The following is a 16,689-nucleotide window of genomic DNA, read 5'->3' on the forward strand; positions in this document are numbered from 1 at the left end:
AATCGTGGTGGCCCATGTGTTGCACACCCTAGCTAACTACAGAGGAAATGCTGCTGTGACTTTATCTAGACCCAAGACAAAGCAACAAACATGTTAGTTTAAAGGACAGATCCAGTGAACACAACACAAGCTTTGTTGTCATCGTTGGTCTTGAACATGTTAGATCAGCCTCCGAAATCTATTGCCATAAAAGCAGCAGCTCTTCTAAAAAGTATGAAACTGAATGTGTGAACATCAGTAGAAACGTGTTGTCGCGCCCCCTGTGATGATTACAACAATACATAATTTAAAAAAAAAAAAAAAAAAAAAAAGGTTTGAAGAAAATCAAAAAGTATTCAAAACAACCTATAAGGAAACAGCTGTATGTGGCCAGCTCCTGAGCGTGGCATTTGGTCTGGAAGGGCGGGCTGGACCTGCTAACCCGACCTAGTACAGAGGAGAAAGAAAACTCTGAGGTAGATAACTGGTCTGGCTGACCACCAGGTCGAATCTTGTTGGAGGACACCAGAATCAAAAAGCCTGCTTAAATCCACTATGATAATAAAAATAATCAGACACATTTTTTTTTAGTGCTATGTCTTATGAGATTGCTAGTGTAGCACTGTCCTTTCATAGTTAACTCATCTTTACTATAATGTCGCAAGTATGAAATTCATCTGTGGCACTTGTTGGACCCAGGCCTTCCTTCATGCTTGTGTGTATGTCCGCGTTGTACTAATACCTACGACTGCATATGATATACAAAAAAGGCACACTGTCCAAACTGCAATTTAGTTTGCAGAGTCACTTATCTCCTGGTTAAAGAGTCAAATGATGCTATTTCCTCAGTGTACTAGCTCACAATCTTTGGTGAAGTAAACTACAACTGAAAGTGCCAAGTTTGTTTGTTTCCTATCAAAGAGCGAGGTGCAATAAAGTATACATATTCATCTTGTTTTACCCCCCAACTCACTGAACTTTTGCCTAAGTTCTATTACAAGGCTTCGATGCGTTTTTTTTTGTTTTTTTTGCACAATCATAAGTCTATGTTTTCCTGTTAGTTTTTCAAATAAAAGTGAAAAAGACACACCCCATCAAAATAACAATTAACATCACCCAAAAAGACAAAAACACGATCAACAAACAAAATGCATTTAGCCCCTTCTTATTCCCCCACCCGACCAATTTCAATTTCGGCTATTCTACAATACCAAGTAATCAAAAAGGCAAGATTCAATAGGTGACCTTTCAGCAAAATTTCTAACACATTCCAACATCCAAAAACATGTAAGGTCTTCTTACTAAATAAATATTACATCCAATAAAATCATCAGAAGGAATCAGTTCATTCAAAACATTTTCTCTAAGATTTCTTCTACTTTTCTATGAGTTTTCTCATAGTGTGGTGGTCTGTACAACTACTGTATCAAAACTATGAAGGCCAAATTTTTAATCAGACAGCAAGATCAATCTAAAGTACTAAATTACTTTACAAGAAAACAACACTTAACACTTCACCATAGCAACACTCACACAGCAAGCACAAAAACATCATTTGCAAAAAGTCTGGCTGAAAAAAATCTTCAGAAAAAGAAAAGAAAAAAGAAATCTGGAAATATTAACAGACACTTACTATCATGCACTTTGAACAACTAGTCACATGATTCTTTCTTGTATCCTGTAGCAATCCTTGGTAAAAAATAAACGTTTTTCTAGTATGAAAATAAAACTTTTTCAAAACTTTCTTTTAAATATAATTTGAATCATTTGATGAACTCAGATATTCTCTCGGAAAATGATACCAAAAATAGTCTCACTTAAACATTTGCAGAACCTGTGCAAAACAGTGAAAAGATCCTTAGCATCCATTGCATTTGTAGACAGGATTGTTTTAGCTGTTGTCCAAATGTTACCTCAGCGCTACTTGGTTTGTTGGTAGGAATACGGGGAATGATTGCCGGATGAGTCCACTTGTGACTGTGCACCATTTTCCTGGAAGAGAGAGTGAAATAAGTCTTTGCCACTGCTGTTTTGCCAACAGTGAGACGTTGTTTAAAATGAAGACAATGTTTTACACACATCAGGCTGCTATGGTGTTAACACACATACCTCTACAGGAACAGTTGATGTCTGCATGTGTGCATATTGTGGGATATATGCTCCTTGCATAGCTGTGTTTGCCATAAACTGCACAATGAAGGACAGGGGAATAGTCATTTAGAGAACATGCTCATTATCTATACATTACACAGTTTAATGATGCACTTTTTAACACCTCATTCTCGAGTAAGCATAACGTGTGAACTCATTTCTGATCCCATGCGGAGTTCTCTTACCGTTCCTGCACTGCCCAGCGAGAGGTGACCCATCTGCTGTGTAAGTGGGGCCATCATAGAAGTGGGCTGTAGTGACATAGATGGGTCCATAGAGGGCGATATCACTGTACCCTGGAAGAAAAGTGTGGGCAGATGAAGGTAAATACGCCTCAAAAAAGACAATAGAATTATGTAACTGCATAATGGGTTTTGTAGTTTTAATTTTGGCAAAAGAGAACCTGTGTAACCTTAAACGTCACATCTAATGCCCATAGCAGAAGGTGAATAGCCACAAGTTAGGCAAGTTGTCTATACGCATCTTGGCTGGCCTGATGCATCTAGCAGTGATTTCTCATCTTTACTGGCTCATTTTCAAAACAAGAAAGGACTCTTCGCTCTCAATTCAAACCCATCTGTTATAAAATATTCGGCATCTGTCATCAAATACACAGCTTTACATAGCCTCTCCAAAGCAGTTGTTTTTACATTCCTATACAAACACTTTAGTACCGTAAATCCTTAAAGATCAGTGTCACCTTATGTGTAACCACTACTCTCCCATATTGTGTCTGTCTGTTTACACAAAAATGTTTCAATTCTGTTAGAACCACAAAAAGGAGAAAAGAGTGATGAAGATGTTCTTACTGGGTGCTGCATGATGTAGGGTTGATGAGGCACCCAGGATGGGTTCTGCACCTAGAACATCACACAAACACACTCTGTAAACACAGTGACACCAAACAGCTGCTACTTCCAGAGATCACATGCTTCTGTGGTTGGCACAGCAACGAATGAATGGCCACATGAATGGCCACAATGCTCTCTGTCACATATTTAACCTACACATCTAAAACCCCTAAGGACAGGTTTCTGAATTCTGATGATTTGTAAACACAAATACTGAGAGATAGATTAAGTCAAAGCTACGTATTCATAATTGAAGAGAAGGATTCAAACCTGGTATGTTGAAACTGGAGACATGTAAGGAGACATGGACGTTTGAGCTATCATCCTGTTTGAAATACTGTATGCTGTTTGGAAAAATCTGTGGAAAGTGTATTTATAAAAAACAAGTTAGTTAGCTGCAATGAAACATATTGACTATGGCAGTGTAATCTAATATGTTGTTGTAGCTTACCCATTTTGCATAGCAGCTGCACTGGGGTCATATGTGAGTGTCATTCCAGCCTGAGAGCAAAACAAGGCACAGGTTTGGCAACTAAACCAAAGCAAGCAACACAACATCATCATACAAAAACTCTTTTGTGTATCTATTGTGGTCAAACCTGAATGAGGGTGCCCTTGACTACACGCAACTTTACAATAAACAACACAACATAACCAGGATTATAACAATAAACGTCAGAAGCACGAGAGATCTACACATATGATACATATAATTTATTCCTTTAGTTGATTCTTCAACAATACTAAACAACAAGAAAGTCACTTTATAGTGCCTCTGCTTGTAATATTTGTTACACGCTCTGTTGTTTATCATACAGCACCTGGAATTTGTGCTTTATTATTCCTATCTGGTCATGAATTGGATTCCATTAGCCACTAAGACCACTCACACCACCCTGGGCATCACTTACCAGTCTGGAGTCACCGTCCCTTCCCCAACCCCGACCATTCTGGGCAAATTTATTCAGACTTTGTCTCTTTTTCTGTCCACCATCAGCAAACTTGCACAGCAAGGGTTCAGGTGGTGCTAAAGTGAGAGAGGTGGCGAGAGAATAAAATAAGTTTGTTTAAAAAAAAACACACACACACAGTGTTGTCTACCATTGCTTGCTATACAGTCATTCAGTCCCTGACGCCTGGGAGTGCACATTTACTAGCCAGCCTGGGAACACAGACGTCTAATTTGGCAGCTGTGGAGCTGTAATCCCCTCCCCTTCCTAAAGGAGGCAAGGCCGGCAGAGACTATTTCAGTCTAATAATCCAATTAAAAAGCTTAAAGAGGGAGTGGAGGCCACACAGAGCAGCTCTCTCTCTCTCATTTTCTTTGTCTGCACTCTGCCACTTAGGGCTGAGTGTATATGAGCTCTTTACCAGCAGACTCGCTGACTCCTGTTGGAAGCGTGAAGCAGTAGGGTGACCACTTCATCGTACCTTTTCAACACTGTCCATTAACATTGTACACATTATACTTGTTACAAGACGAATCCTGTCATTTTCTTTTACATTATTCTGTTCATGGCACGGCGGTTAAGTTAGATTATTTTACATTAAGTTTCTGCAGTGTGACTTAGACTTAGACAGACTTTATTTGTCATTTGGATTTGCATCAAAATGAAATTTCGCTGCAATGGCACAAACCGCACAGCAGGAATTAAGGGTGAGGCAGTATTCAAAATAAATATATATATGCAAATATAAAAAAAAGAGAGAGAAAAGAAAAACTTTTGTATAAAAGACCAGTTAGTTAGTTAAATATATTTCACAGTGTGGTTGCTTATGTAATAGAAACTTTTGTATGTGCCTGTGAATATAAGATAATTATCTGTATGTCTTACCTGGAACACCTGCAGGTGTCTTAATAAACTTTCCGTTGAAGTGAGAAATGACTGCATCACATTTTTCAGTTGACTCCATCCTAAAGTTATAAAAAAGACACACAAGCATAACTACATCAGTGATAACTGCAGTAATAAGGGTAAGAAGGTACTTTCCAAGAACTGCTTCCTTTCTGGGTGGGTGGAAGGGGTGGTTCATTATATACATAAAAGATTGCAAGCCCAATGTGCACATATGTTGTGAAATCAGCTTGTTTACTGTAGTCTTCACCATTTGAGCCATATGGACCTTCTAGTACACACCCACACTTAAAAACATTCTTATGATTCAGTATGATATTTTGGCTTTGTCAATCGTGATCTTGGCCTTACCTATCAGGTATTTCAGTTAATCATCAGGTTATGCAAGTACAACTGACGGAAGCCAGCATGACCACTATAATTAAATCACCTAGTCATTGTGAAAGTATTTTTTAAAGGAGTTTCCATTTGTCCATACATGAGCTGTTCTTTCTGCCCTGTTATTGACAACATAGCTATGTGCTTTTAGGTATTCATTTGAGAAATGAAACACATTCTGCTTCGAACTGCGAAACGAATTTTAGGATGATGAATCAGCAAAAACTCAGTCTGTGTTTCAACTATTAGAAAGCTATTACATGTAGCATTTTTTTCTCAATCCTTGTTAGCGCTTTTGTATCTCAATATAAATACCACATTTCCTACAGATTTCCCCCTTTACTGACATCACTTCCATGTTACTGGTCAAACAGTAGTCTATTCCTGTCCTTATTACGGCTGCACAACGGTCTGTTTTGACCTTGAAGCATCATCTGAGTTATTTAATTATGTATTTAGTTTAATCATACCAATATGCCATATTTAACCTTTTTATTGATGTTAAAATGCTATATGTAGCACCAGTAAAAAACGGTCCATGAATGTTGTTTCAGGACCATGAGTCATTAACAATAAATGACACAAGGATCTGACCTCGCAAAGCCCACTCCTCTGCTGCCACCACTGGAGTCCCTCAGGATGCGTGTGGATATGACCTGGCCGAAGTGCTTTAACATGTTCTCCAGTTCCTGCTCATCCATAGACAAAGGCAGGTTGGAGATGTACAGGTTTGTTGGGTCTTGTTCCTGTTGCTGTATGGTGGAAAAAAGAGAGAGAGGAAGCCAGAGGTAATATAAGTACACTATAGAAAATGGTAAATGGTTGAAACACACCTGGAAAACACAAAAACATTCCTTTGTAGTATCACATTCACACTGGCTTTAGTAACATGTAAATTAGAAGGAGGAAGAGAGGAAGGAGGGATCAGTTTCCTTGCTATTCCATATAATTTACCCCTGCAAATTGCTAAACATTTAATAGACTTCTAATATGGACCCCAGCAATGGGGTTATCATGTGTCTGCTTATGTCTGCTTCTTCCTGTCTTTCTCTGTTGGGGGTTTTAGGTAGTAAAGGGTCACTATGAGCAGTGATAAATAGAGATTTGCATGCAGCCCACGCTGGCTTAAGGCAGCTGATTTCTTGCCATATTTTAATAGCATCAGCAGAAACATAAGACACGGCTACGAGTCCCAGGGGAGCGGCCTCTCACCATTAATATTCATCAGTGTTGTGCTGTTCAGAGTCAGCTAAAGGGAGAGGTTGGATTACTAAAAGTAATACACTGACAGGAAAATCAACATTTCAGAATTCGAAGACAATGAATGAGTCAAAGCCTGCACAGCAGCAGGGATAGGGAAGGTGAACACAGAACAGGAATCTGATTTCTTTTGTTGTTATACACTTTGCTGCAAAATTGTGACATTTTTCTAACATGATCTTTAATGGCACTTGATTTCTATTTCAGACGAATTCATATCTATAAACTCTTTCGTCACTTAAGAGAAATCTAAATGTAAGAAAACCAATGGTAAGCGTGGAAAAGCTCAGACAAATGCAGGGACAGAAATATGAGATAAGACAACAGCCTGTGTTTTGAATGGGTCACCACCCATCAGTCAGTCATTAAGTGTGACTGACGCACGCTCATGAAAAGAGGTGTGGCTGATGGAGGGGTGTTACTTTTTGCTTCTCTACAGACACAGGGAGATGCTGTAAAAATGATGTGATCTACTGCTGTTGTCTTTTTGTCTTTTCTATGTATAGCTCAATTAGAGCCGTTAAACGGTTAGTTCGAGTTTCAGTTTCGGTTTTCTATCGTTGAAAATATTCTAAATATAGGCTCAACTGATATAGATTTTTTTTAGGTGAACCTTTTTTAGGTGGCTAAAATACATTTTGTTACTGCTCCTGTCCACGGCAGTGCATTGTTTGGCTTACTTGCTGGTACTCCTGTCTGCTTCTCCAAACTGGGGGCATGCCAACTGCCATCTATTGTGGATAATACAGAGACTATGGATAAATACCTTACACAACCCAACTTAAAAAAGTTTTCCACAAGGGCACTACAGTGGTGGTAATGAGGGATGGGCATGTGCTGCTCTTTCACTTCACCCACCCAGATTTAGCCTGCTGATCCAGGGATTGGATTGCGACTTTCCGGTCACAAGAAACATTATAAAACAATGTTCCTCTATAAATCTTATACAAATGTGCATAAGGTAAATCCCTTGCATGTATACAGATCAAGTGAAGCACATAAGTATCATAAGACATTCATTGAAATAACATAAGGTAAAAAGAAGGGAAACTCTTATCTGGCTACTTCCCACCACCTGCCATTGAAATAATAATGAGAGAAAGCCCATTGAAGGGTGCCTGGGCAGATAAAAAAACAGGAAAAGGGACCTTTGTCAGAGAGTCCATTAAGCCCAAACAAGCTTCAGCAATAGTGAGAATCAAGCTGGAGTGAAAGGCTCACACTTTATAATGGCATTTACTTTTCACAATACAAAGATTAAACTTCGGCATGCCCCTCGAAGCTGCTCTATTTTAATTAAAAAAGTAAAATGGGTGCACAGAGGCATGTCAAGAAGCTCTACAGATCCTCAGACAGGAAAATGAGGCCAAGGGTTCTAGCTCAGTGCTGTATGGGAACTAATTTCCCCCGACTGGTTCCTGTTACCATAACAACACACAATTATTTACTTCCTTCTCTAATGTCAGTGAGAGCAGATGCCTGAAGTTATACAGTCCTACTTTAAAGCCCTTCATCTGACAATCTCCTGTATTACATTGTGAAGAAGCTAGATTTGTAGTATATTAAAGCCTTGAATAACTGTCTGTCGACACAAAACTGGGCACCATTATAGGAACAGTTCCAACAATTTCTTTAACTTGACAATGAGCTATAACTCCAACTTGTCTAGTGAAGAAGATACATTTGTCGTTTTTGTATTTCTTGCACTTGTTTCCCAGTATTTTAAACACATTTGCAGCATGAAGCCTCATTTGCTGCATGTTCATTTTTAAGTACAATAATCTTGCAGGGAGATATTAAATGTGTGTGTAATGGTGCTTTTGAGACGTGTCATCCTGTCATCTCTACAGCCTGTAGTCAAACTATTGGCTGGGAGCTTTCAGCTGACAGCATACCGTTGGGAACCATCCATGATATATATAAACTTGTAGGTTAACACACCATATATGAACACATCAGCAGATTAGCAATTAGATTTAATCACTGAGTGACAACTTTACAAAGAAAGTGGTGCAACACATGTGCACAATATTAACACTATATAAATGATTCTATTAATGCAGCAGGAGTCAAACTTTATGTAACATGAAAAGCAAAGTAAAATTGAAGGAACTAGAGAATGAGACAAGAAAGGGAGAGAAAAACGTTGATGTTGGACATGTTGAGCAAATGTCACTAGAATACTACAATTAAATGCAGTCACATGCTAATTGTGAATGTCTTGTCAAGTAATTAATATAATATACAGTTCGTTAGAACTCAGAATCAAATTCAAGTTTAATTAACACAAACCACAACAGCCCATCCACTGTTTGTCTGCTGTTACACAATAACCCGATAATGTGTTAATTTACAATTATTGCACATTGTGTGTCTGCAGTAATTCCAGGAGAATATAATTAGCCTTTGTTAACATATCTACACCTCTCATTTGTGCATCCCAATTAAACGCATGTACAATAAGGACCGAGCTGCACATTACAAACACTTACACTACTGACACGCAAACAGAGACTTGTAAACTGCAAAAACCTGGTGTCACATTTGCTCCTGAAAATGGATGCAATGTCACTGAACAGTCTATAGACCAAGGGTTTGGGTAGCATACACCCTGCAGCCAAGGATTTAAGTCCTGCTATTTAATACCACAAAGATTAGGTTTGAGTTGCCCGAACAGCCAGATGGAGGAGAGACTGAGTTACTGGGTGAGTTGTATGGATGTGATATCAGCATCAGACTGTAATGAATCCTCACCTTTGCCATCTGAGCCTGGACACCAGTGGTCTTTAGGGCAGCCACAGCTTTCTGAGCTGCAGCGGGGCTGTCAAAGTCCACAAAGCCATATCCTGAGGAGACAAGCAGCACAGTTACAGAGTTAGAAAAGCGCTGAGGATGCAGATACCAGTGTGACATTCATGGCTCAGGTCAGCTCTTTGTCCTGCGGGGTACAAACAGGGTGCACCTATAGTCCCTAACCTATGGCGCAGTGGCTATATTTAACTTATTCAAGATAAGTTATGGTAAATATGTCAGGGCTCTTTCAGCTGAGAAATGGGTAGCATTGGTACTTAAAGTTTCATGTGAATCTTAATAATAATAATAATAATAATAATAAATAATGACTTTAAAGTATTTTGTAAAACTCAAGGTTTCTCAAGGTTATTGCTAAAGCCATAACTGCCGTCTATTTGAAATCCAGTCAGAGCTTTACAAGGTCTTTAACTGTGTCTTCTTTCACAGAGAGCCTTCGATTAACTGGCATCTGTATAATCCAGAGGAGAGTGACAAAGCATTCTCTTAATCCCATCAGCACTAGAGAGAATCAGTAAGTCCCTCTTTAGTCAGATAGGCAGTCTACTAGAACTGGACCAAGAGCAACACTGTCACTCAGCAGCAAGAGGAGGAGTCACCCACTTCTTCCCAGGAACCACCCACAGCAGTGACACACCAACAGACAAGTGGGCTGAGGCTTAAAATAACATGAGCTGGGAGGCAGCTTTGAGCAGCCTGGCTGTCTGTTTCCTGACTTGCTCGGATCATCTGAGACAACTGCATAGCTGCTGAATGACTTAATGTTTTGATAGCATTCACACACTGGATGTCTACCAATTTAAGAGAAAGCGTAGAAGCGATATTCTCTCTTTCAGTGAGGTGTTGAAAATCCTGCAGGGCAGTTCATGTGATTTATTGATACATACTTAATTAGAGGAAAGATAAATGAGGGCGGTGTTGGAAAGAAAAGAAAAAATAAAACTTTACACACCTTTACATTTGTTTGTAGCCTTGTCCAGGATGGCCTTTGTTGATACAATTTTGCCATACCTAGAGGAGGAGCACAAAGGCGAGGCATTGTTAGCTGGATTATGTACCAGACGGAGCCAGTTATAAAACACACAGAGAGGGTTGAGCAACAATCTATGACATCACTGTGAAAATATGAGAAACAGGAAGTGGTTTCCATGGGGTTCTGAAAATCCCCACCATGTGAGTGCAAAGCTATACAGTCCCTTTTCTTTAGCCACACTAAACCACTGAACCAAACTTTGTACAGAGAAGCCAAAAAAGTTGCTCTTAAGTGAAGTCAGGTCACTTGGACGGTTGGGATTTTCAAAGTAAAGTTCTGACTTATTACAGTAAAATGTTGTCACAGATTACAACTTGTTTTTCCACTTACAGATGCTCTCAAAACATTGAGATTGTGACATTTAAAAGTCTGGTCTGGTTCATGTTGTTGCCATGGTTTCAACAGAGCTATCATGGTATGCGCACAGGAAGTGCTGACGGTAACATCATAAGAGTACCATGTAACTACAGTGTCATTTCTTCAAATTGCTTTTTTTTAAGAACACAGTACTGAGAAAAATAGATTAGAAAAAAGACCATCTGAGTCTCAACTGTGTATTTTTGTTGCTGATGTTTAGAAAAATGTAATGCTTTTATAGGTATTTATATTAGGGCTGCACAATATGTTTAAAACTTTAAAATCAAAAAATTGCAGTACCACTACTGTAACACATTACTTCATTATAACGACGTTGTCACATATTTTACCTTTATCAATCAATTGCATACACACACTGTACCCTGCAGTCAACTAAGAGGATATTTTAGCCAGGAATTAGGCTAAATGCTAAACTGGGTGAAAGAGCATGAACTTATGACCTCTTCTTCATCTGAACTCTGGCTACAGCAGGTTTGCGCTTACACTATCATCAAAATCTACATTTACTTGTACTGTACATGTACAAGCTTCAGGGTTATTCAGTGTGACCCTGTGAGGCATTTTGAGAGGACAAGAAAAAAGAAAGTTTGCCAACAGTTTTGCATAGGAAAGTGACAAAACAGCACTATACTTTAGTCGCATTTGTAGTGTGAAGTATTTCTGTACATTAAAACCAGGGGAAAGGGGCTGCATTTAGGTTGCAATGCCGTAAGAGAGAGCTTGGAAACTCTTCAATCTAAAGTTCTCCCATTTTGACTTTTCTTTTAGTTTTGTTTTTTTTTATTAATCTAACACTGCTGAGGCCAATTTCAATATCTAATATATTTCTAAACAGCCAAAGAATGAATTGGCAGCTTTGTGTTGCAAAATCAGTGCCACATTGTGAAGATGGGGCCCCAGAAAAAAACCAAATTAAATCTATGAGGCACCAGGGTGGTCTCTCTGCTTGGCAAACATAAAGCATCAGCACGCACAAAGAGAGCTGTGGACGATCCCAGTGCTGACAGTATCTCTCCTTTATCCACATACATGATATATGACATCTCTGTTGCTGTCATCATCCACGCTCTGCCCTTGTGTGGCCTTCAAGAACATTTTTCATGTCATATTCAAATGAAGCCTGCAATACTGCCGGGTTTGTTATAATCTCAAATATATATATATATATGAATCCATAGGTGTCTCGTCATGCTCTCTGCATGGTTTAAAACTACTCTATTGGTTAGAAAAAGCTGATTAAATATTAAATACCTTTTTGGAAGATATTTAAACAGACCTGTAGGGCTGTCATTCAAAGTCAGCTTAATAGAAAGGAATGTACTATAACAATAGATTACAACAAAGACTATACTATATACTATTGTAATTGGTAAAATGGCCTATTCATATATTACTGTTCACTTTTTAACACCTTGTTTCAATAAATGAGCAAATTTAAACTAGATTCGAAAACTAACTAGGCCAAAAAATCAATGGCTGATCAATAGCAGATAATGATGAGAGGAAGTGTGGTACTCACGGCTGACAGAGTTTGACCAGGTCATGGTCTGTGGTCGAAGGGGACAGGCCTCGGATGTAGAGGTTTGTTTTGCTGAGCTGGTCCCAGCCTGCAGTGCTACTGCTGCTGCTGTTGTTGGTGCTGTTAGTGCTCGGGCTGGGTGGAGCCATTGGGTGTGTCGATGGGGCAACAAGTGGCTGCAATAAGAAGGGAAATTACATAAAAATTAGGTTGAATGCAAGTTCAGGCTGGATGGTAAATAAAATTGTTTATCCTGTAGATCCTGAAATGTTCTGTAGAGCTGACGCGAAGATCTAAGTCACTACAAATGACCCCTTTCACATGCACATCATCATCTAGTCCACTGAATGTCCAATATCTGTACTTGTAAAAATGAAATGAGAATTTAGTCCAAGAAAAGCCTGCACATAGTCACGATAAAAGATCAATTGCCTGGACTCCATCATTAGTGTCATGTGGGTTTAAGTCCGGTGTAATGATTAATATTTTACAGAGCAGTGATCCATATCGGGAGAACTAACTCCATCACACCTTCGCCGTCAGCACAATCAAGGTCCACAGGGGCTTGTAGCTCTGACATCTGTGTCACAATGATGCCACACAAGCTCAATGTGTCGAATAAGCTCTTCGCAGGTCAGCATAAACAATCCTCTCCGCTGTAGCGCCAGTAACCTTAGCAACTCTAATAATGAGTAGAAGTATTTATATGTTCAGAATGGTTTGAGTGACTGTGTCTCTTTTTTCCTATTAGGCAAGAAAAAACAATTGTTAAGAAACTACTATTTTTGCTTCCAGGTTATATAAAACACAGTCAAACAACTGGCACTATGATTTTCACGTGGTATTGAGTTTAGGTTAATTATCTAGTATTGCTTATACTGGCTGCGTAAGGCCTGTCAATCCGAGGGCAAGCAGGGGGGAGAGAGTCAATATCCTTCAGTGATTGAGCAACTTTGTACTTTATGTTTACAAGAAACAGATGTCCTAGTCTGAGAGAGCTGTCCCCTCCAAGGATTTGTCTTCTCCTCTACTATCCCACACTGATTACCCCCACCCCCAGACCCCCCTCACGAGGAATCACAAGCTGAGAGGAAGCTGATGGAATCCGAAGCATGAAGTGGTGACCGGATTGAGCAACCCAAGTCTGGACTCCAGCCTAGAGGATGTTCTGTTGTGACCGACTGGTCGACTGCCTGACACCAGTTTGACCTACTGTTTTCCAACTCAATGGTGGAATAAATGCTCCACCTTCTGTCAGTGAACTGCTCTCTTTTTGAGCATGGTCTGTGTCACAAAGTTAAAATGATTAATATACGCTTAGTGTGTATGGCGCGAACAAAACTGTTCCACAAATTAAAGGTGAGGTATTACCCAGGGAAATTTTATAAAAACGGAAGAGTATGGCCTCACTCAAGTGACATAAGAGTAATCAAGAAATATTTTCCAGTGGATGTCTGCATCAACAGACTGAACAAATGTGAAATACGACAAAGTTGCTCTTATGACTAGCCCTTACTGTCCCCAGATTTTTGGGAGGTTATTACCAGGAAACATGAATCACATCAGACTACAGTCGGGCCAAAATCTTACTAAACAGTAATTACCAAAGAAACATGAATGGCTTCCTCAGTGAAAAAAACTCCAGTTTGGCACAAAATAGGAAAAACTTCCTCGCTGTTGTGCCAAAGTAATAGTGGCGGGAGCTGTGTGTGTCATCATCATACTATTTCAGTCTTGAGGTACTGCACCTCCTTTAACATGGAAAGTGTGTCTCTCAGGCTTCAAAGATAAAAAAAAAGGTACATTTCCTACCAATATCTTTATAATGTTAGCAACTAGAACAAAAGAAGTAATAACTTGAACTTTAAAGCAGGAGAAAAACAAACACAACCAAATGTGGGAACTCACATAAAAGCTTTTAGATCTAAAAAAAAAAAACCCTCCCTCCATGTTGCATTTGTATTTAAGTTTGACATTTAAAAGCCGCTGTCGTCAAAGAATTAAAAGCCCGTGTGAGCTGTGAATTGGTTAAATAACATGGCAAATAATGACTTTTACTTAATAAATGAGACATGCACTATATACATTACAGTAATAGTTTATAACATATGTCCAAGCACAATAAGATAAGCCAGTCTTTAAAAGAAAAAGTTAACCTTTTCTGGGGGGGCTGAAAGGGAATTTTGTCTTCATACATTTGCCTGATACTCAGCCACAGGACTGTAAGAGACTGTGATGGGGAGAGGACGGCATCTTATCAGACAGCTCCAGACCAGCAGAGTCTGTCATATCCGAGCTGGAAATACACAGGGCTTCCAGTAACAGGCCTCGCCCAATGGAGCTCTAGCCACAGGATAACAGCATGAGCGCGACAGAGTAAATATGCTTATTTAAATCTTATGGCTAAAGGGGAGTTTAAAAAAAAAATCTATATGTAACTGGGACAAAGTAAATGCATCAGTGGACAATTAGTTATCCTTACTGTACAAAAGAGAGAAGAGAGAAACCTAATATGGCAAGCAAATAAGGTGTGTGGATTACATTTTATGGGAAAGAATACTCTAAAGTATTTAAGGTAAACCAATGGCTTACATCACTGAGAGTGAGTTTGATATATAAAAGCAGAAAGCAACCACAACCTTACCTGGTCCGAAGTAAACGAGAATATAACACTGTGGACATTTTAAAAAAAAAACTTCTGTTTTGGTTGAGTTTCGGTGAAGTGGTGCTCATTGCCAGCTCATGTGCACTTCCCATGTCTCATAAGTGATGCTTGCTATTGGAGGGAGATTATTTTTCCCCTTCTGTGTGGTCAGTATAGCCATTACATCAACTGGAGTCACAGGCCTGTATCTCTCTCTCTCTCTCTCTCTCTCTTTCCCAGCAGTATCGGACCTGGACCACAGCCCGAGCAGCAGGTATTCTCATTATGCAAAAAAAAAAGTGGCCTATCTGAATCCGACATCACACACACAGGAGCACAACACTGCCATTTCAAAATGACACAAGTGAACCAAAAGTTAGTTTCATTTCTATTAGAGAGTCTAAGTTTATTCTAGCTGCTGTCAAAGGGTTAGGGTTTTTTTTTTTTTGTTGTTGTTGCGACTTCCATGAAGTCAGCTCTGTGTACATTACGTCTTAAAGGCTGGTTGATACATATTAGCGTTGCTATTTACCTGTTTGCGATACGGAGTCCTTAGTGGGTTTCCAGTATTAGCAAAAATCATCCTCAGTTCGAATAGGGAGAGTAGTTTTTCTCAGTGAAGCTACAATTGTCTGGCGAAATACATCAAACTCCTCGTATAAGTAGAAAATTATTTGACATGGAAATCCTCCTTACTCCGCTAAAGGACACAAACATAGGATTCTATACATATTAGTTGTATACATATCCCTATTGTCGTCGACTATCCGGCAACAGAAACCTCCGTAAATTGTCCCAACTTCGATTGCCCAGCCCCGTTTGTTTGACTGGCTTCATTGATTTGCAGTCAGACGCTGCGCAGGACCGACGCTGCTACGGTGGGAGAAACCATTCGGCCCTTTTGGTGTAGGGGTGGCGTTTTGACAGTGGTGCCAAAAATACATAACAGTTTGCATCTGTTTGCTCCAATTACGATTGAAAAGTAATTTTTTGTACTGCAAAAATACACCCGGGTATTTTCGGTTATCTACTATTTTCATTGTTATCTGAACATATAACATAAAAACACTGTTACCACCCCTGTTGCTAATGTATTAAATTATACATACCAAACATTCCACCGTGAGACTGGGTGCATATAATATATATAATTAAAAACATTACATCAGTGAAATGGGACACTATTTTGGTTTACAATGAAGTAAAGTATACCCTATTTACAAAACGACACATTTCCCAATTAAATGAACAGTATATGGGCCGATACAATGGAGATGAATGCAATTTCACTTGTGGCACAAAGTCAATAGGTTTTAATTATTCACAATTATAATAAATTACTTCCTACCTCAAGGTAAAAACACTGCATTTTATAGCTTTTAGCAATGAGAGTTAGTTTTCTCTTAAAATAATATAAAAACTTTTTTCTTTCACTCAGTGATCTGATCCTTTAAAGATTGGCTTTTGTAGTAGAGTAAAATTCTGTTGAAAGGGATGGTTAATGTGACTGATGGGTGGTTTTGGTGGCCGTGGTAGTGTGCGTGTGTGTTTGTGTGTATGTGGGGTAGGGGGTGCGGGGGTCTTTATTGGAGCAAGTAAGAGGGGCAGGCTGGGCTATAAATCAAAGGCAATCTACCCACCACTGTCACCTGCTGATTGGAAAACCAACACTGGTGGCAGAAAATGTGAATTAATGGCGACCTTCAGCAAAGCACAATCACCATGCTATAACCACTGTCTCGTTCTGCCTTTATAGTCAAGTTGAACCAGTTGTGTGATCGCTACTGTCAGCTAGAACAAATAAGACTGATATGATCCAAATTAAATAT

At 39.2% G+C, this 16,689-nt stretch overlaps 1 protein-coding gene across 1 annotated transcript; it reads right to left on the reverse strand.

Moving 5' to 3' along the window:
- Positions 1-268: 268 nt before the first annotated feature.
- On the reverse strand, positions 269-15,443 carry LOC118338895 (RNA-binding motif, single-stranded-interacting protein 1). Its single transcript, XM_035676342.1, has 13 exons — positions 15,393-15,443; positions 12,217-12,392; positions 10,239-10,297; positions 9,230-9,321; positions 5,810-5,967; positions 4,817-4,896; positions 3,893-4,008; positions 3,433-3,482; positions 3,252-3,339; positions 2,940-2,990; positions 2,316-2,426; positions 2,089-2,166; positions 269-1,971 (listed from the first exon to the last, which is right to left on the reverse strand). Exons 1-13 carry the CDS (start codon positions 15,441-15,443, stop codon positions 1,900-1,902), a joined length of 1,182 nt encoding a protein of 393 aa, XP_035532235.1. The 3' UTR covers positions 269-1,899.
- Between the last annotated feature and the right edge of the window lie 1,246 nt (positions 15,444-16,689).

The sequence above is a fragment of the Morone saxatilis genome, unplaced genomic scaffold (assembly GCF_004916995.1).
Source record: "Morone saxatilis isolate NCDOM2014 unplaced genomic scaffold, NCSU_SB_2.0 Contig5, whole genome shotgun sequence".
In the NCBI taxonomy this organism is placed as follows: Eukaryota; Metazoa; Chordata; class Actinopteri; family Moronidae; genus Morone; species Morone saxatilis.

Excerpts from the sequence above, each read along its gene's own strand:
- LOC118338895 (XM_035676342.1), bottom strand. The coding sequence starts at position 15,443 with ATGATTTTTGCTAATACTGGAAACCCACTAAGGACTCCGTATCGCAAA. Across the intron at positions 12,393-15,392 it reads GGACTCCGTATCGCAAACAG|CCACTTGTTGCCCCATCGAC; the intron begins GTAAATAGCAAC and ends TTCTTATTGCAG. Across the intron at positions 4,009-4,816 it reads GACACCTGCAGGTGTTCCAG|CACCACCTGAACCCTTGCTG; the intron begins GTAAGACATACA and ends CTCTCACTTTAG.